Source organism: Octopus bimaculoides, chromosome 7 (genome assembly GCF_046866305.1).
Source record: "Octopus bimaculoides isolate indiv1 chromosome 7, ASM4686630v1, whole genome shotgun sequence".
Taxonomy (NCBI): domain Eukaryota; kingdom Metazoa; phylum Mollusca; class Cephalopoda; order Octopoda; family Octopodidae; genus Octopus; species Octopus bimaculoides.
In genome coordinates this window covers 13,531,257-13,552,105 of record NC_142934.1, presented here as the reverse complement: position 1 = coordinate 13,552,105, position 20,849 = coordinate 13,531,257, and the positions used below count along the sequence as shown (strand labels likewise).

General features: G+C 32.3%; 1 protein-coding gene across 26 annotated transcripts in view; it reads left to right on the top strand.

The window, feature by feature from the left end:
• Positions 1–20,849, top strand: part of LOC106869751 (liprin-alpha-1) — a 323,446-nt gene that overhangs the window by 265,066 nt on the left and 37,531 nt on the right. For 16 of the 26 annotated variants that reach the window (XR_016242520.1, XR_016242519.1, XR_016242518.1 and 13 more), the window contains 2 exons: positions 12,926–13,062; positions 17,931–17,960. Coding sequence is in view for 22 of the 26 variants with exons in the window: in XM_089354796.1 (XP_089210922.1) it covers positions 12,926–13,062; positions 17,931–17,960 (167 nt within the window). In the remaining 4 variants the exon portion in view is untranslated. The remainder of the gene's footprint in view (positions 1–12,925; positions 13,063–17,930; positions 17,961–20,849) is intronic. The other 10 variants (XR_016242521.1, XM_089354797.1, XM_089354793.1 and 7 more) reach the window with 1 other exon arrangement.

Here is a 20,849-nt window from a genome sequence, read left to right as displayed (position 1 = left end):
ATTTAATCAACTACACGTACACATGCACACAAAGTGATGTTTTAATTTTCCTGTTAAACAGATACTACCCGTTGCTTGAACCTCACACACCTGAATTATTGAGAAGAGGAATGCATACACACACACACTTACCTACCTACCTAGGTGCTTAGCCTGTAAATAAATTTTGAAATGATTTTCTTCATGTGTTATTTTGAAAGATATCTTTCACTGATGTTATATAAACTACAAATTAATAATCAATTATTTTTCCTTTGTTTTTGTTTTTTCTTTTAGTGGTATTGCATTTAATATTTATCAAAAATAAATTAAAAAGACCACCACCACCAAAAATTGTTGCAGTCTTTTAATTTCAATAATTACTGTTACCTTTTCAGATAAATCAATAGGAACACAGCAATATCATGACATAGATTTTCATTATCTCAAACTTTTCTTCTTTTTTCTAATTATTATTACTATAACATTCACTTGGTTTCTAATAATCAGTACAACTAACTTCTAATCAACAGGATAATTATATTTATTATTATGATTATCATTGTTATTATCATTCTTCTTATTGCTTTTACTCTTTTTTTTTTCACGCCATGCAATAAATAGTCCATACCTGATATTTCCAGCTTTTCACCAATTAATATTGTAATTTTTAAAAATTATGTGTTATTTTCCTTCTTGATATGTACCATTCCATCCAAATTTCTTTATTTCCCTTCTAACCAAATATCTATTTAACGTTTTTTTTCTTCTTAATTTTCTTAATTTGATTCAATTAGTTTCTATTGTTATTATTTCTTATCAGTAATTTCTCTGATACCATCTGGAGATACATCATTGACAAGATTTTCGATATTTATTTTTTAATTTTTGTCCACTCTGTTTTGTAATTGTGCTTTGGGCTACAATAAGTGTTGACAGCTATATATAAGATTTTCTTTGTTATGCTGTAGTGGTTGAAAGTATGAAATAACAACTGCTATCCTTTGTGTTATAAACATGAAAGTGGAGTGAATTAACAGTGTCTTATACTCAAGTTATAAAAGTATTTTTTGACATCAGGTTTAAAATTCCATTTAACTTTAAGTTAAAAAGTTGTAAAACTAACTCTCTACTCAAAAAGAAACATTGAAATCTGTAACCAGTATTACTTCCACCAGAATAGAGATCGAGTAATAATCAGAACCAAACAAAATAGATACTGTATGTTCAGATGTTAATTGAAATACAACTCCACACACACACACCTATCTCTTTGTTTTGACATTGCATGGTAAATGAGTGTCACTGTTATGCATGCAGTGTTATTCATTTCCAGTATTCTGCAAGAACACGTCTTGGCATGAGGAAACATTACCTTTCTTGGAAACTGGTGAGGGTTGGCAACAGGAAAGGCATCCAGCCATAGAAAATTTTCCTTAATAAACCCCATCTGACCCAGGCAAGCATAGAAAATTAGATGTTAAAAACAATAACAATGATATCTTTACACATAAACACAAACACCTTGATGTACACATACATGTGTGTGTGTGTGTGTGTGTGTATATATATATATATATATATATATATATACACACACATACTATACTGGCACTCTGTTGGTTATGACAAGGAGTGTTCTGGTAGATCTGATCAACGAACTAGCTTGCTCATAAAATTAACATGCAAGTGGCTGAGTACTCCACAGTCATGCATACCCTCAATGTAGTTCTCAGGGAGATTCAGCGCAACACAGATTGTGATAAGGCTGGCCTTTTGAAATACAGGTACAGCTCATTTTAGCTGGCTGAGTGGACTGGATCAATGTGAATTAAAGTTCCTTGCCAAAGGATACAACATGCTGGTGGGGATTGAACTCACAACCTAATGATTGGAAGCCAAATGTCCCTTACCATTAAGCCACACATATATACACATACACACACACACCTGCATATACATATACATACACACATGTATGTATGTATTTAATTTCATCACAGTTAAATATTTTCTCTGTGTGTGTGTATATGTGCCAATGTTTAGAAGAAAGTAGCTGCTTTTAACTGTGGGAGGCCTTCAATAAAATATGGAAGCATAAACTTGATAAAACAATATCATCTAACACCCAATCTCATCTACTTCTTAATTTGTATTCACTACCATTCCTTGAAAATGGCTTTCATTTATTAATTTAGTTTAAGGGGTAAAAACAAGAAAAATTGCCTGATAAATATATTTTTATGACTGGCAACCCATTTGCTTTCTCTCTATCTTAATTTTCAAAACCTCTCTCAACCTTTTGTGTCTTTATACTTTTATGCACCCTTTTCTCTATTTTCTCTGCATTAATTCTCGAAATATCTCGCGATATTTTGTGCAACCTTTTTTTCTATGGGTAGTGGTGGTTGCAAATAAAAATCAGAATAGTTTTCTGTTCATGAAGCTTGTCAGACGTTCTGCTTTGACAAAGGAAATCTTCATCTTAGTCTTCTTGGCCTTTTACTCGTCAGTCGCCATGTAGGACTATCTCATTCTTCAAATTTAGTTCCAAAAATTAATTTATATTCCCTCTCTATCTCTCTCTCTCTCTCATGCACACACCTTCAGTTTAAAATTAAAAAGCAAACATGATGTATGCATGTTAGTGGATAGACCTAAGATTCATTATATAAATCCTCAGTCAAATCGTCCAACCCATGCTAGCATGGAAAACAGACGTTAAACGATGATGATGATTTAATGTGATTGATTATGATAATGGATTATCTAACTTCGATCAAAGAGTTTCTTTGAGTTTTGGGGCCTCCCTCCTCTTTCTTTTTGGTTTATTCGTTAATATTGCCATTAATCAAAGATTTTCAGCTCATTATTGTTACTTGCTTCAGTGTATCTACATACTACCTAGCTAGCTGCAGGCTATACAATTATATTTCTTGTGGCACTCTAGTACACAGTTCTAAAGATAAATTTATTCTTGTTTTTGAAATTGCATCACCATCAAAATATCTTCTGTATTTTTTTTTGTTTTGTTTTTTAATTCAACACTAATCATCATTTTTTCCACACATAAACAACTGTCATTATTATTATTATTTTTATTATTATTATTATTATTATTATGTCATAAGTATTTAGAAACTAAGTGAGACTTTTGATTTTTTTTTTTTCCATCTAAAGGTTTTTTTTTTAAGCCCAATATTTATGTTATTATTATAACCTTTTCTACTTCAAGCTCCACCATTAAAAACAAATTATTTTACAGCTCTTGATGTTTCTAAATTCTTATGGCATAATCAATGAAGAATTCTTTTAAAATGGATCGAGAAATTTGGAGGATTGCTTGAGTACAATAATAGAATCTCTTCCATGTTTAACAGAAGATGTGGGTTCAAGTCCCACGGGCAACCTTCAACTTTTTCTATCCAAAGGGATTTTCTACCCAATATTTACAAAGTATTCTTCATAGCTCTACCTACTTTGAGCTCCACTGTTAAAAACAAATTATTAATGATTATATTGTTTCCCACTTTCTTCATTCATTAGGTACCAAAGTTTATACCTTCTAGGTAATATGCTTAGTTCCTGACTATCTTTCCCCACCCTCTCTCTTGCTCTCTTTCTCTCTCTCTCTCTCTCTCTCTCTCTCATCTGTTTCCTTTATTCTAATGTCTGTTGGTTAGAAAGAAACAAATAGATGGAAGGTGACAATTTGCAGGGATCAGCCAGAAATCTTAACTTTTTTTTTTTTTTTTAAACACATTTACAAATAAATGCTTCTTATTTTACTTCAATCAATTTTTCTATTCTCCCTTTTTCTTTTGGGTGTCGGCTCTTTTGCTTTTCACATGAAACATGAAAACAACAGGTAAAACTTTGGTAAAGTGGGTGATTTTTCTTTTTTTTTTTTTTTTCGGTCAAGGAAAATTATCTACGGACATGTTTGGAAGTTATTTAATATGAAGGCAGCTAGCTGTCCTGTAATACTTTAAAAATTGTTCATATATACATATATATATATATATATATTTTAGTAACAGTTTGATTCAGCTCCATATGACTTAAAATTTCATGGGCATGTAGACTGCATCCCATTTCATCATATTCGACCCTTCTCCTAATATCCCATGTGAGGGACACGTCCTACACACCCTTGAAACTTTGTCACACAGAGCTGAGTCAAACTGCTATTAAAAATATATATAACTGCTGCCAAAAGTGTTGAGTGCCACTTTCTTTTGTTGATCCATGTGTACACACATACACACACAATGTGTGTAGTTGTATGTATACATAATTGTGTAATACATGTGACTGAAGACTTTGTATATATTTATTTTAATGTAATTTGTCATTGTTGACAATGCTAACAATTTTGTTTTTTGTTTTGTTATGTATATATTTTGTCCTCTTTTTTTATCATGATGTCACTTATCTTTTTTTAGATGTGGTTCAAAATAGAAAAGTAAACTCACTGTTTCGTTTTTTTGTCCCACCTTTGTGCGGTTTTCTTTTCTTCTGTTCTTTTTCTCAGAACAAATATTGCATGCTTCATTCACTGTAACTTAAAAGTCTTAGTCCTGCCCGTTACTAATATATATATATATGTATATAAGTATGTATATCTATGTATGTATGTATATGTATGTATGTATGTATGTATATAATGTATGTATGTATATGACTAAGCTTTTTACATGAATTGCTGCTTCAGCCTCTGGAAACGTTCTCTCTTTGAGCCACTAACAATCTAGAATGGGCCTAACATAATTGCTCATTTTTGCTTTATATTATGAATTTTGTGTGTATATGTATGTATGACACATGTAAAAAAATTTGGTGTTGTTCAGCCATAGGTCCAAGCAGATCTGTGATCAAAAGTATTGCAGCTGTGACCAACACATCTTTTTTTTTTTCTCATTTTTTTTCCTAAATGCAAGGAATCCTTGGACCAAATTATCTGACATGTCTGTTTTGAGCAAGATTTAGCTATTATTTCTATCCGCTCAACTGACCATTGAGATGCAACCTGAGTATAGTGAACAGTGCATGAGTGCGGTGTGTATGTAGACACAGGGTGTGTATGATTCTGTGAAAAGATACCCAGGTTTATGTAGACTTTTATTGCCTATGAATATTGTGTCATTGTTCGTTCTAAACATCTTTTCTAAATTATATCTTGCTATTATGGTTAATGGGATTTTCTTTCTCTTGTCCTCTTCCCCACCACCTCTAACACTAACTATTCATCACCAAAAGCTAGCTGTATCCTCACTATTATATATTGTGCTTGTTCAAATCCTATCGAGGTCGGCTTTGCCTTTCATCCCTCTAGGGGTCGGTAAAATAAAGTAAACCAGGTAATGGGTTCAATATAATGAATTAACCCTTTCTCTACATTTGTTGGCCAACTTCCAAAATTTGAAAATTATTTAAGGAGACAAACTGTCAGAATTGTCAGTGCATCAGACAAAATGGTGTTTCTTTTGGTTCTTTACATTCTGGGTTCAAATTCCACCAAGATTGAATTTGCCTTTCATTCTTTTGGGGGTCAATGAAATAAGTACCATTTAAGCACTGGGGTCGATGTAGTGAACTTAACCCCAAAATTTCAGGCCTTGTGCTTATAGTAGAAAGGATTATTATCATCATCATTATTATTATTATTAATATTATTATTAGTGAGAGTGCATGGCCTGGTGGTTTCGGTGATGCACTCACAATTGTGAGATTGTGGTTTCAATTCCTAGGCTGGGTGGGACATTGTGTTTTTAAGCAAAACACTTCATCTCACATTGCTCTGCAATCACTTTGACACCTGATGCATGGTGCACCATGCACCTGTTCAGACAACGTCAATTTGATAGAGAGAGCGAGCTAATGTGCAGCATGAACATTTGATCACTATAAACAAATCATTTGTGCAGGCCATTGGGCAAAAGCTGGACACTCATATGTCATCTTTGACAGGAGAGTCCATCACCATCGTCGTCGTTATGCGGTGAGCTGGCAGAATTGTTAGTGCACTGGACAAAATACTTAGCGGTATTTCACTCATCACTATGTGCTGTGTTCAAATTCTGCTGAGGTCGACTTTACATTTCATCCTTTCGGGGTCGATAAAATAAGTGCAAGTTGAACACTGGGGTCGATATAATTGACTCATCCCCTCCCCCAAAATTGTTGTCCTTGTGGCAAAATTTAAAACCATTATTATTATTATTATTATGGATGGCAAACAGAATTAGTGTAGAGTTAAAGAACTTCAGTGAAACTTCATATCATGCAGATTTAGTTCTGGTCTGTTACTGGGTTGAAATCCTGTCTTATGTTTTGTCTTTCATCCTTTCAGAAGTTGACAAAATGAGAATTATTTATGCGGTGCTGCTGTTGATTTAATCACCCATAGCTTTCCCGCCAAATAGGAAGAGTGTAGTTGGGCCTGTGTTGTTATTACTAAAGAAACAGTGTAAGGTCATAGATTTTGCAATATCATATATCAGTGGATATCAAAAAAATTGAGAAATATCAGAACCTAGGCATAAAGATGAAGAGACTGTAGAAGACTAAGATGGCAATTATTCCTGTGGTAATTGTTGCACTTGGCACAACATCCAAACTGTTACCTAAGGGATTGAAGGACATTGCAGTTGAGACATGCATTGTCATCCTGCAGAAAAATGCAATCTCGTATCCTGCAGGAGTCCTAAGAAAGATTCTCGACATTTGAGGAGACTTGTCACCAAACCTCAAGACAACATTCCTGCTAATATAGTATGTAATAGTTATATTGATGATGATGATGATGATGATAATGGTAGTAGTTATTGCTCTTTGTATTCATTTTCAATGATTGTATTAAATGAAAAACAATCTGAATATTACCTTTTTTTTTAATTGTCTTATAGAATGTTCATTTTTAGTGTTGTATAAGAAATCCTTTTTTCCTTATTTGTACACATCAATTATTTATATTGCCATGTAGGCTACTACTTGTTTCTTTCCCATTAAAAAATAAAACGAATACATAACCAAATATTTTTTTCTCTTTCCTTTTATTGTATCTATAATTTCTTTCTTCCATTTAGCTTATCCATTTCCTTTAATTATTGCAACATAGAACTGCATTTCCATCTGCTCTTTTCTTTTGCACTTTATGTTCTATAACCCTGCAGTCATTTCAGCTAATTAAAGTTCAGAAAGTAAGATTTTTGTTTTCTCCCCCACCTCTCTGTCATGTGATTTTCTCCTACCTATCTCCTCTGTATGTATATATATATATATATATATATATATATATACACACACACACACACACAATTTCTTTATACATTTCTTACCCTCCTCTCTTATATAAAAGTTAACTTTATGAATGGAAAAGGACATGTAATATTAGAGGTAAAATTCATTTTTACTTAGTTCTGATAATCATTATGACTGTCTTTATTGTCATCAGGCCTTTATTATATATTTCTCCTAATAAAAATTTATTTGGCTAAGGTAGAATTTTTTGTTTTTTTACATACTCAGGTCTTATTTTTCTTGTATTGTAAAAGGCTTAGTCTGAAAATTGCAATAATAGAGAATAGTTTAGGGTATTTGAAAGATAATCTGTATGGATGGCACAGTAGCAACAGTTTGTGGATAAACTTGGGCAGTATTGTCATTTGGCATTTTACTATAAGTTATTTCATCTTCATTTTATAGAAGACATTCATTAGAAAATAAGCATATATATATATATATAAAATATCAAGTCACATGTCAGTTTTTGTTTTGTGTTCTTTTTTTCTGTCATGCTAGAAAGGGAAAGGCAGTGGATGTACTGAAAGAGGTGAAAGAAAGAATGATAGTATAATGAAGAGAGTTAGATTAGATAGAAAGATAGAGTAGGTTGAGAGAGAAAGAGGTTGGTAAAAACTCAGTAGACAGCAGTTGCTTGTGTGACGGGCAATGATGTGAGCAGACAGTAACTTATAGAGAGGAATGGAAGAAAAGAGTGGGAGACAGAGATATTGTAAGAGAGTAGAGGTGAAAAAAAGAAAGATACATTGGAGAGGTGAAATTAGTAAAGTAAGATGAGAATGATAGAGAGGCGGGCAGATTTTTATTGAGAGAAAAAGATTGAGGGGAATATATGTCTAGGGAGAGATAGAGAGGGAGGAAGAGCAGAAATAATGAAGTATGTGAATGTGCAAGAGTATTGGAGGAGAATGTGTGGAAGTAAAAAAATAACTGAAAGAAGACAAAATGAAACACAAGAAGAAAATGTAAGACTTGTGAAGAAATTAAGAATTACTGGAAGGGAGCAGAAATAAACACCATCTATTTTGATGGGTATTACACAAGTATATATTGTATATATACTAAAGTCGTTTTTTTTATTCTTTATATTTTTGGTGTTAAAATGTAAATTAATTAGGATTTCCAAGAATTGGTAAAAAAGTAGTCCTGACTTGTTCCAAAGTTCCATTGTATTATGATACATAATGAGTACCACAAACTGAATGTAAAGAAAATAAAAGAATACAGTTGGAAATATTTGGTGTGTGTGTTGGAGGGAGGGGACAGTTTTTCTCCTTACATTAAAAGTGGAAGTGTTTTGAGTTCAAATCTGCTGCTACTACTATTTTGTTGAATTTCAAGATACAGCATTTCATTGTATGTTACTTGTGTTCACCTCAGCTGTCAAGAATATATAAGTTACCAGATTATTTTAAAATATTATTGGTGACATTCTATCCGGAGGAGCATTTATTTGTCTCTCAATCAGTTCCACTCAAGAAAACTAGATCTAATTACTGACTCTCAACTGTCTTTTGGCACTCATTAACATTCTTTTTTTTTTTGTTTTGTTATTTTCCATTAATGATATTATACTGAAAAAGTCTTCTAAATTTTAATTCTTCATAGTAATGCAGTAGATATTTTCCTTTGTTAAAATCTTTTCGTACTCAGTTTTAAAGTACATGGAACACTGGGTATTCATTATTTATGGTCCCTAGTATATTTCAAATGCTGCTATGCCATTCACATACCTCTTATATAAAAACGCATATGTGCTTCTGCTAGGAGAGTTCCTTGGTGATAATGAGGTCTAAGCATTTCCAGTGACTGTGAGGACTCTAGCTAATCTTTTACATCCACCTCTCAGCTACCTCTAACCCACTTATCTCTCCACCTCTCATCATCTTCATAGTGTCCTACCCCATTCCCCACCCTGTCTTCTTTGCTCAATTCTTCTTCTCCAGAGCAATGGCTCTCTAGAATTTCTTCTCCGCTCATGCCTTTCCTGCAAGCATTTAACAGTTTAAACTAGGCAATGACAACCTTTTCCGAGAAGTAAACCATATGAGACAGGACTTATCATCAGGTGGGATGCACTACTAAAACAATCCTAGGTAATTTTTCATCAAGCGTGACTGTGTGATAAGAAGTTTGCTTTCCAACCACATGTTTCCAGGTTCAGTCTCGCTGTATGGTACCTTGGGAAAGTGTCTTCTACTACAGTCAAAGCCTTGTGAATGGATATGGTAGGCGGAAACTGAAAGAAGCATGTCATATATGTGTATGTCTGTGTCTGTCTCCCACCACTGTTTGATAACCAGTGTTGGTGTGTTTGCGTCCCTGTGATGTAACAGTTCAGCAAAAGAGACCGACAGAATAAGTACTGGAGTTGATTCATTCGACTAAAAATTCTAAGTGGTGCCCCAGCTTGGCCGCAGTCTAATGACTGAAACAAGCGAAAGATAAAAGATCAGGCTTGCCATTCAGAAAGCCCTGTGGCTGCCGGCCACAAATTGGCTGTTATTGGTTTAAGCAAAACATTAATGGCATCAACTTCACCAGTCTTGAAGGGTCTGCTAGAGTCATGAGCTCTGTCCCTTCCTCCAGCCCCAGCAAGTAATGAAAACAATATGTATGTGAATGCTGTATGATCATACAGATATGCAATGAAGGAGTATTACTTGCTGGCAGAGCTTTTAACGCAGGGACAAAATTGTTAATATCAGTTTTTTTTTCTTACTGTTCTTATAATGGAAGATGTATATCTTTACTGTTTGTTTTTGTGGTTGTGTTCTTTTCAGTATTATGCGAGATTCTACTTTGTTTGAATCAGGCTATCAGATGAGCGAGTATTGACTTTCTTAATACTACTAATGAGCTCTTCTTTACATTAGACTATTAAATAGATTTTACTGTACTTAATAGATGCAGGTTTAACTTAGCTGACAGTTTTATGGTTAAGTTTTAAGGGTGGCTATTAGGGAGTGTTAAATTCTATATTATATGTGAGAATTTTTATGAGGAATAATTCTCTTGAGCAATTTTTTTTTTTTTTTGTCATTATTATATGATACAGAATTAGTTTTTGTAGAGATTTTTTTTTTCTTTTTGTCTCTAGCTCTTGTAGTTGATTAAATATTTCTAAAACAGAACCTGTTGCAATAATAAATTATCAAATCAATTTTTTTTTTTTTACTACTGCATTAGGTAGATAGATGCACACTCGCTCCTTTTCATGTATGCCGAGATAGTGATGTGTTCAAAAATCATTACTAGTTTCATTTTTGTTGTTTTCAACATAGTATGTATGTGCACATATATTATATATATACACACACACACACACACACACACACACACACACACATATACATGAAACCGTCATCCTTTCAGTGAAATCAAAGGAAGAAAAATGACTTCCTGTAATATCTGCATCAGTGCTTCGAGCTGAAACAACACCTTCCTTGTTGTGCGTGCTTGTAAAATCTGACATTGATTTCAAGACATCAGCTTTTTGGTAGCTACTAATTTTGGCATATATCAGAGAAGTTGTAGTCTGAATAGATAATACCTGTATTCCACCTCCCCCCACAGTTATCTCTCTCTCTCTCTCTCTCTCTGTGTCTCTCTCTCTCCTTTTGGCACTGCATCTTGTTCCATTTTCTTGTGGAACACATGCACATCTTAAGAAGCAGGAATCTAGAAATTATTTTTAATGTAGTTGTTTGTCTTTTATTTAGTTTATTTCATTTTATTTTATTTTCAAATTTCTAAAATATCGAAAGAAAAAAATAAGATGAAAGAAAAGAAAATCAAAAATCAACAAGCTGATGTTGCAATTACTCCTGTGTAGATCCTTCCTCCCTACCTTCACCACCACCACCATCAAATTTTTCAGTGTATCATCACCTAATTACATGTTGCTTTATTAGCTATTGATTTGTCATCAGCAGGTAATTCTGCTGGGAGTATGTTTAGGAATCCATAGCACAAACAAGTTGTTTGTTTCTTCAATAGAATCAGTTTTTAAAAAATCAACTGCCTTTTTTTTCCCTTTTCAGTGTAGGGAACCTTAGTATATAATTCCTTTAATATTGGAAATATTTGAGATTATTAATGTCTTATTTTCTTTATGGCTAGTTTTGTTATTGTTATAAGTTTTCCGTGTCCAGTTTCCTTTTTGTGTATTTGTGTGGGTGTGATTCGGTTGAAATAGTTCTTCTTTCATCTTACTGTTTAGAAAATAACTGTGATCAAATTTCAATAACAATGTAGTTGTAAAATCAATTTAAAATCAAACGTATATGTATTTTTCTGCGTTCCCTCTTAGGGGATAAAGATATATTGTTGAGTTGCTCATATTTATCTTAGGCAGAGAGAAAAAAAAACGGGAAAAAAATTTGAACAATAAGCTGCATTTAATTCTTCGTATGCTTGGCCTCATGAAACGTTGACTTGTTTCAATACAGCATTGATTCCAATATATCAGAATTTTTACAGTCTATTGAAACTGGATACTGTCAGCTCTCTTCTTATACTTTCTCTTGTGGAGACAGTAGTATGCAGGCTGCTGTGTGGCACTGTTTTATGGCTATCAATTATGTATAGGCTTCTAATGTCAAATTCACTTTAGTTTGTGTAGGATATGTGTGCAAGACAATATGCCAATAGCTTCTAGGATATTTCAAAATGGGAGGAAATTCTCTTTTATATGTATGTATATATATGTGTGTGTGTGTGTGTGTGTGTGTGCTTGTCGAGGTATATATGTATTTGTATATGTATGTATGTGTATATATTTGTGAGTGTGTATGTATGTAATTGTGTTTATATATGTATGTGTATATATATATGTGTGTGTATGTATGTATATATATATATATGTGTGTTTGCTTTGTTTGGAAATGTATAAATGCTGTAGTATTTATTTTATATATCCAACTTTTATGAACATAGTTTGGGTAACAAAAAACAAAAAGAATAACTATTTTTGATCAAAAAGAAGAAAATATTCTGATTTGTAGTTTATTGTTAATATCTCCCTGAATAATTTATCATTTCATCCAGTGTACCTACATATTAATTTCCTATTTACTTAGCATAATTTGAATGATATAAAGTTTTTTTTTCTGTTTTTTTTTTCTTTAAATTTCTAAATTCGAAGTTTCAGTTTCATGTTCAAATTATCTTTCAACCTCTTTTCATTTTCCTCTGCAAACTTAAATTTTATATTGATAACAACTTCATTCTTCACATGTGACATCCAACTCTTATATCCTGCATCTACTTATTTTATCTGTCTCTAATGTTATTACTTCATTTTTTACCTTTTTTTCCATCTCTTTCCTCTCTTTTTCTCTCTCTCTCTCATTCCTAAATAATCACTAATATCACTAGAATGGGATTGAAAAGCAAAGATTCAACTCAGTACTGCTACTGTGTTATTCTTCACTCCATTCTCAATATTGTCTCTAAGAAAACTGCTTTGTAATGTTCATGTTGAAAAGAAAAAGAAAAGGAAACAAACAAAAAAAAAACGAGAAAATAATTAGCTGAACTAAAAATTAATTTTTGATTCTTTTTCCGTTTTTCCTTTCTTCTTTTCTTTTCTTTTCTTTCTCTCGATGTCTTCAATATAATGCATTTTTCCTTCTTCCAGCCTGCCGTTCAATACAGTCGTGACGACAGTGCGATTCCAGAAGAAGGTCATCAAATTAAATGTGAATCAAGTCCACCAACTCCTCGTTCAATACGGTTAGAAAGGGTGGCAGCAGCTTTAGCCCATAGTGACGAGAGGTGAGTGGAATTACCCTTGCTATGTTAGGGGTTTCTATCTCTTTTTTTCTGTCTTTGTTCAATTCCCCCTCCCTCTGTCTCCTTACCCTATTTACTATATCTTATCTATGTACTGATTTTTAAAATTTTTTTTATCTGTCTCTGTCTCATCTGATTTTAAAAAAAATATAAACCGTACCTGTTTGTTTATATCATAAATTGACAAAGATGTTGTGTATTACAGTTTGTTTACAGTTATCTTCTACACAGCATAAATATTTATTTCAATTTATCACAAATGAAAGATCTAGGGAGAAAAATAAACATTAAACCAGGACAATTTTTTTTTTTTTAAATGCAAATATTATTCATTTTCTAGATGTGATCATTAAAATATTGCAAGTCTCATTTAGATTTTATATATACTCTTTTGTATAGAGACTCTAAGAAGACAGATGAAAGATTGATAAACTTTTATATAAATACTTAAATGTAATAATTGCTATCTTTTTTTGTTATCTATATATTTTTCTATACTGGATTCAGAGTATAATTTTTCAAGGTTTTTCTTATCAAATTTCTTAAGATTATCTACAACTTGAAAAGAAATAATTTTCATCTTCAGTGATCTTAGATATACATTTTTTTGCTATTTAATTTTTTGTAAAATTTAAACTGCGTTGATATTTATGTTAATATTTATCGGAAGAAGAATAGTTTAAAAATTTTAGCTTGTTTCGGCTTTACTTTGCCTGGAGTTATCTACAAAACAGATTAGAGGAAATAGTTTTATTAATGATGGGAACTTTTTTTTTTTTTTTTGTATTTTTAAACTGCTTTGGAGTATTTAGTTATGTCCCTTTACACCCTGAGTTCAAATGTTGCGGAGATCATACTTACTTGTCGTCCTTTAAGAGGTCAATAAGTTGAGAATCAATCGAGTACTAGAGTTACTTAATGGTCTGTGCCCTGTCCTAAAATGCCTGGTCTTGTGCATGATAAGGTTTCCAATCAACATTGTTGTTTTACTATATTCATTTCAATCAACTACACACCTCCCTCTCTAGCAGATTTGTGACTTCATGCTAAAAGAAAAAAAAAAAATTACATCAGGACTTAAGATTTAAAAAAAAAATGGAAATTTTAAAAAATACTGGTGTCAGTGTTAATCAGCTAATCAAAGATTTTTGAGCTTGTGCCTAGATTAGAAACAGTTGTTGCTACCAATTATAGTAGTGGTATTAACATCATCATTATTATTTCATCTTTATGTTCTGAGTTCAAATTCATCCAAGGTCGACTTTACCTTTCATCCTTCTGGGATCGATAAAATAAGTACCAGTTGAACACTGGGTGTCAATGTAATCAACTTAACCCCTTAAACCATTATTATTATTATTATTATTATTATTATTATTATTCGATTTGGCTCAAATACTTATGCCTAGTGGAACTTATGTGCCCGTAATCTTAGATATCCACAAGCTTTCAATACTCTTTCAAGCCCTCAAAACTGTTCTGATAATCTTTCCTAATCCTAAGAGGCAAACTTTCTATAGAAGCTCTACAAGACATTCTTATTATCATAATTAAGGCAGTGAGCTGGCAAAATCGTTAGCACGCCAAGCAAAATGGTTTGTGACATTTTGTCTTTACGTTTTGAGTTCAAATTTTGCCAAGGTCAACTTTGCCTGTCATCCTTTTGGGGGTCAATAAATTAAGTACCAGTTAAATACTGGGGTTGAAGTAGTTGACTAGTACCCTCCCCACCAAATTTCAGACCTTGTACCTATAGCAGAAAGGATTATTATTATCATTATTATTATTATTATTATTATTAGGAGTGGCTTAATAAATTGTGCCCCATCCATAAAAATTTGTGACATTAGGACAAGATTATGGCTCATTATTACATGGAGCTACTTTTAGTTTAGAAACTGTTATTGTGTGTGTGTGTATTTGAATGACATTACATGTGGCTCTGTGTAGCTCTCAATGTGTGGGAGAGACAGAATAAACTATTTGAAAATGCTCACAGGCATTTGTTGTTAAAAAAATTCTAAAGCAGCTCAGGAGTTACTGAAGTGATCAGCTGATAGCTGTGCCATGCATAGGTGAGAAACACAGTAGATAATGAGGATTATGTAAATGAATTACCAAGTATTCAGAATAATGTTTTCACGAACGCTATTGTCAGACGTTCCTAAATGTTTATACAGTATATTTAGATTCTAAAATACGTTTTACTGAAAATGAATTTGGTTTCAATTAGATTTCTTGAGTAGTTCTGTTGTTCTCATCATCTTATTTCTCTTTTCCTCTGTTATTTTGGCTGTGTGGTTTAGAAACTCGCTTTGCAACCATGTGGTTTTGAGTTCAGTCCCACTTTATGTTCTGAGTTCAAATTCCACCAAAGTTGACTTTGCCTTTCATCCTTCCTGGGTTGATAAAATAAGTACCAGTTGAGCATCAGAGGTGATGTAATCGACTACATCCCTCCCTCCAAATTTCAGGCATTGTGCCTTTAGTAGTAAGGATTATTATTATTATTATTATTATTATTATTATTATTATTATTATAATAAAAGAGTTACAATATTGATCATTATGTACATAAATGGCAAGAAAAAAATTAAACATTTTCACACTTCTGCTGGCTAAGATAGTTTTAAGGACCAAGAACTGCCTGTTTAACATTATAGTTTCTTCTGTGTTCCAAGTTGTTACTGCATTAATCATTCTGTGACATTATATTTATTTAATTTTCTGTGTATTTGTTGAACAATCACCTTATCAAGATATTGTAGTCGGCTTTCTAATTCTGCCTAGCAACCTGAAGCTGTTACATTTTGTATTTCTAATAATCTAGATTAATCAACAGCTTGCACCTATAACTTGTAGGAATCTTTCATGATTTTTCAGCCTTTTACACATTATGTTGTTCAGCGATGAATAGAATAGATGAAACCATAAACCATAACCATTACTCACTAGTGTGTTGCACATGAGCTGGTAGCATGTATCATGCTTTCTGTAATTGTTTTTGCTTAGTGTGAGCAAACAGATTCTACTGTCCTTGACCCAGCAGAGTAATAGAGGATGTGACAGTTAATGTCATATGAAATGAAGTGCCTTACACATGGAGGTGCATGGCTTAATAGATAGGGTGATGGACTCATGATTGTAAGATTGTGGTTTCGATTCCTGGACCAGATGATGCAGTGTGTTTCTAAGTGAAACACTTCATTTCATGTTGCTCCACTCCACTCAACTGATAAAAACGAGCAATCCTCTGACAGAATATCATCGTATCCAGGGAAGAATATACTGTATATGCCAGAGAAACCAGGAAACCAGCCCTATGCTCCTTGTTAAGTAATGTGAACTAACTATACACTGGCATAATACAGTGCCTAGCCCAGGAATCAACCCCCCCCCCCCACCTTAGGATCATGAACCCAGTCCCTAAATCACTAAGCTTTGTATATTTGGAATTGATAAAATAGTTATACAATCACTAGTATATTAGAGTTGTACCCCTAGAGATGTTATATAACTCTCCCTTCCTTGCTATTCTAGGCTGACAAAACAGGTTCAACTACCAGCTGAGTGGTTAGCTGAAGGAAACTTTAAAATATTTGCTTTAACAAACTTCAACCAGTTAATGTTAATGTGGTAAATAAAAAGAGATATGTCTTAGATAACAGTACTAACTATAGCATCCATCTCTCTAATGGTCCAGTAAAAGACATGAGCTGAGCAGTTTTTGCTAAGGAAATACTGATTCAGAGGCATTCACCCTGAAACTACTTTTGGTTCTATGATACAAATTCCCTGTTTTAAAGGGATCTAAATTAGAAACATCCATCAAAATGTTAACTTATATTCCAAACACCAGCTTAGTAATTGACTATGTTGTTTCACAAAATTCTAAATTACTTTCGAAATTAAATGAGACAGGGCAAGTGTATTTCAACAGAAATATGGTAGCAAAAGGATTAAAGATATATAGAAATCATTGTAGTACCGTGATATTTTGTGACTAAGTGGAATGAATTCCTTTCCTTAGGTGGGACACCAGTTTAATGCAACTAATATGTCATGAAGATCTGGTAACTGTTAAATGAATTAAGGTCTATAGAATTGATAGAATATAGTTGATTTGATCTCACAGTTCATGAGCTAGTAGTTCAAACACCTTATGCACTCAGGCATATTAATGTTAGATTTCTGTGTGTTTGTTTGTTTGGAAAGAGACAGATAGACAGTAGAGAAGTACTTCGAAAATAAAGTTTTAACTCTTTAATACTCTGTTGAATCTTGAGAGAGTGTTTATCTAAAATATCTAACCCCGACTCTTATATTTATTAGGCTAAAATAACTAGAATTTATTCTAGAATATTCATTTTGTTTTTACATTCCTTTTTTAATAAGTGTGGTCTTCTTATAATCCACACTTATATCTTCTCGTGAAAGTAGGTTCGAAAATTTTTATTGATAATATTGGTAATATGTCACAGAACCAAGGTTTTTTAAAAAAATATTTGGTCTTGGCTTCCCTTGGAAATAACATCACCATCCCATTTTAAAATTAAAAAAGAATTTTTTTAGTTATTATTTATTTCTTTTTTGCATAAATTCTCCTGCATTTCTGGCTTTCTGAAATTATTTTTCCATGACCATTTTCCTCTTGACCATTTTATCTCTTTTAACATTTTCCATTCAGTCCATTTTTTACATCTGACATTAGGGTCTTTCTTAAGAATCTTAGACAACTTTCATGAACCAACTGAAGCATGAAAGAGATTAATCCCATTTTGTGCCCAAAGTTTTGTCCCTGTTACGTTCCTTTTTTTTATACTTGACCCTGTGCTCTGTTATTTTACCAGATATGGACTGGATCAGAACACAGTAATAAGGTTAGTAGTGCCCCATAAAAGGAGCACAGAATCACTGTACATACTTGTTTGTTTTTTTTTTTGTTTCTAATTTTTTTTCTTTCTTTTTTTGTTGTTGTCTCAACTGCAATAGATGCACTACTGTAGTCTTCCACTCAAACAACATACTGTTTTGTGTTGATAACACCTTTCATTATAATATGGTATATTTCTATATATATACCCATTATCTGCCAGAAATATGTTCCATCTGCTGTTACAGTAACGCTTTCTTTCATCAAATATTCTGTAATGCTGTCCAGCTGATAATTTTGCATTAAATTTTCATTGAATAAAATTTGCAATAAATTTTTATCGAATATATCAATATTAGTAATTTAACTAAATATATCCGCATTATGTTCCTTAGGAAATTACTCCTTTATTATTATTATTGTTATTATTATTATTATTATTATATGAAGGCGGCGAGCTAGCAGAATTGTTAGCATGCCAGGCAAAATACTTAGCGGCATTTCATTCATCCTTACATTCAGAGTTCAAATTCCACCAAGGTTGACTTTGCCTTTTCATCTTTTGGGGGTTGATAAATTAAGTACAGTTATGCACTGGGGTTGATGTAATCGAATCATCCCCTTCCCCAAAATTTCAGGCCTTGTGCCTATAGTAGAAAGGATTATTATTATATGAGGGCAGAGAGCTGGCAGAATCATCAGCATGCTGGGCAAAATGCTTAGTGGCATTTCATTCCTCCCTGTGTTCTGAGTTCAAATTCTGCCGAGGTCGATGTTGCCTTTCATCCTTTCGGGGTTGATGAAATATGTACCAGTTACACACTGGGTTCAATGTAATCAACTAGGCCTCCTCTCCCAAAGTTCCAGGCCTTGTGCCTATAGTAGGAAGGATTATTATTATTATTATTATTATTATTATTATTATTATTATTATTATTATAACCTAGGCAAATATAAAGAAAATTTTATTTAAATGGAAAGAAAGGGTATTTCTTCATTACTGCTAAGAATCATCTTGAAGCAGGAACATACTGGCACCATAAAGACCTGTCTCACACACACATACATAACATGACATAACTGTAAGCTCAATCCTAATATACTTTATAACTGCAACGAATTTTCTTTCTGCATTGGCTTATCATTGTTGTTTTTGTTAGAACTGAATGTTGTGACTAAAACATTTCCTCTTTGGTGGGAAATTTTATAAAATTCAATTTGAGAAGATTCATATGGAAATACATTATTATTACCGTTATTATTATTTGGTATTTCCATTTCATATATACCATTGTGTAAAATTTTGTCAGATTATACAATGGTACTTTTGATAATTTAACACAATAATTCTATAGGTTAAACTTCAACCTTGCCTGTATATTTTCATATCCTTAATTACTTAACTCTACTCATCAAAATAACATCATAGATTTAATTTTTGATGCTATTTTATTCCATCTTGGTTCACCTGCCAGCAGTTATTTTTGAAGTCCACTATTCTAAACAAAATAGCAGATTGATTGCTAATTTTTAAATGTTTGTTTTCTGCTGCTTTTTATTTATCTTTTTTTTTTATATATATATATATATATTATGTATTTTAGCTTATTAGTCTTGCCAGGCTTATTAGTCTCGCTAGATTAGGCTTTTGTTGTTCATCTTTGTTTCATAGTTCTTCATAGTTAGCAATGTTTTTTGAAGTATACCAAAAGAAAAAAAAGCTAAACACGGAGCAACATAATTTGCAAAATGTGTTGTGCACACAGAAAGAAAAAAAAGGGTTACAGTAAATTCATTCATTTCCAGCTATTCTCTCCATCATTGTTTTTTTTTATCTTTCTCTCTTTCTCTCTTCATGTCACCTCTGTCAGCCTCAGTTTCAGCTATGTCATCGCATATTTTCACAATCACTGCTTCACTGGCTCTCATCTACAACCACTTGTACCTTTTTTTCATCCTTATCATCTCCATCTAGTGAAACCTATTCTTATAATATTTAAATAGTTTTTTTTTTTCCTTTACTGTTCTGTTAATTCTTTAATGATAACTTAGAAGAGAGTGTTTACTAGACTTAAGTTCTTCTGTTAAGCTTCAACTTGAATAATAAAAGAAAAGAAGCGAAAAGCAAAAGGAGAACAGCAATATAATCAAACTTTAATAAACTCTGATCCAAATCTTTATTATATAACTATTATTAGTTGTGGCTCTATTTCTATTAATCTCTTGCATTCACATAGAATTCCACATAGCCATTTCTCATTGCTCATTGTTCTTCCTTGTCTCACAATATTCACATCATTGTTCATACACGTCCATATATATATATTTTTTTATATTGACATCAGGATTCCTTACCATACTCACATGAAAATTACCTGTTGCATTCATTCATCTCTATTCACCTCAAGTTTGTTTTTCAATTTTTTTTTTTTTTACCACAAGCAGGGCAGACATTAATTTAGTTTTTCTGTCTCACTTAACAGGTAACAGAATTATTTGCTTGATTAGAGACTATTTTCATGTAGAATAATCACCACTTGTTTACCACAGACAATAATTAAATATTTGTTTACAGTCATATCCTGTTAAAGAACATTTTCTTTACTCAATTTTTGGATTTTATTTCATGAAATTTACCAAGAAAAATGCTATCTTTGAAATACTGAAAGATCATATCAAAGCTGTGGTTAAAATGCATTTATTCTTAAAGTTATTTGCACTCCTATCATGTGGAAGAACTACATCGACTTTTTTTCTAATCTTTGACTGTTATTTTGTGAGATTTTCTTATTTAAACAATATTTTTTATAAAAAAAAAAAGAAAAATTAATAAATGATGCCATGGACTTAATTAAATAATAGAAATTAATTCAATAATTAGCATGATTTTAAATAG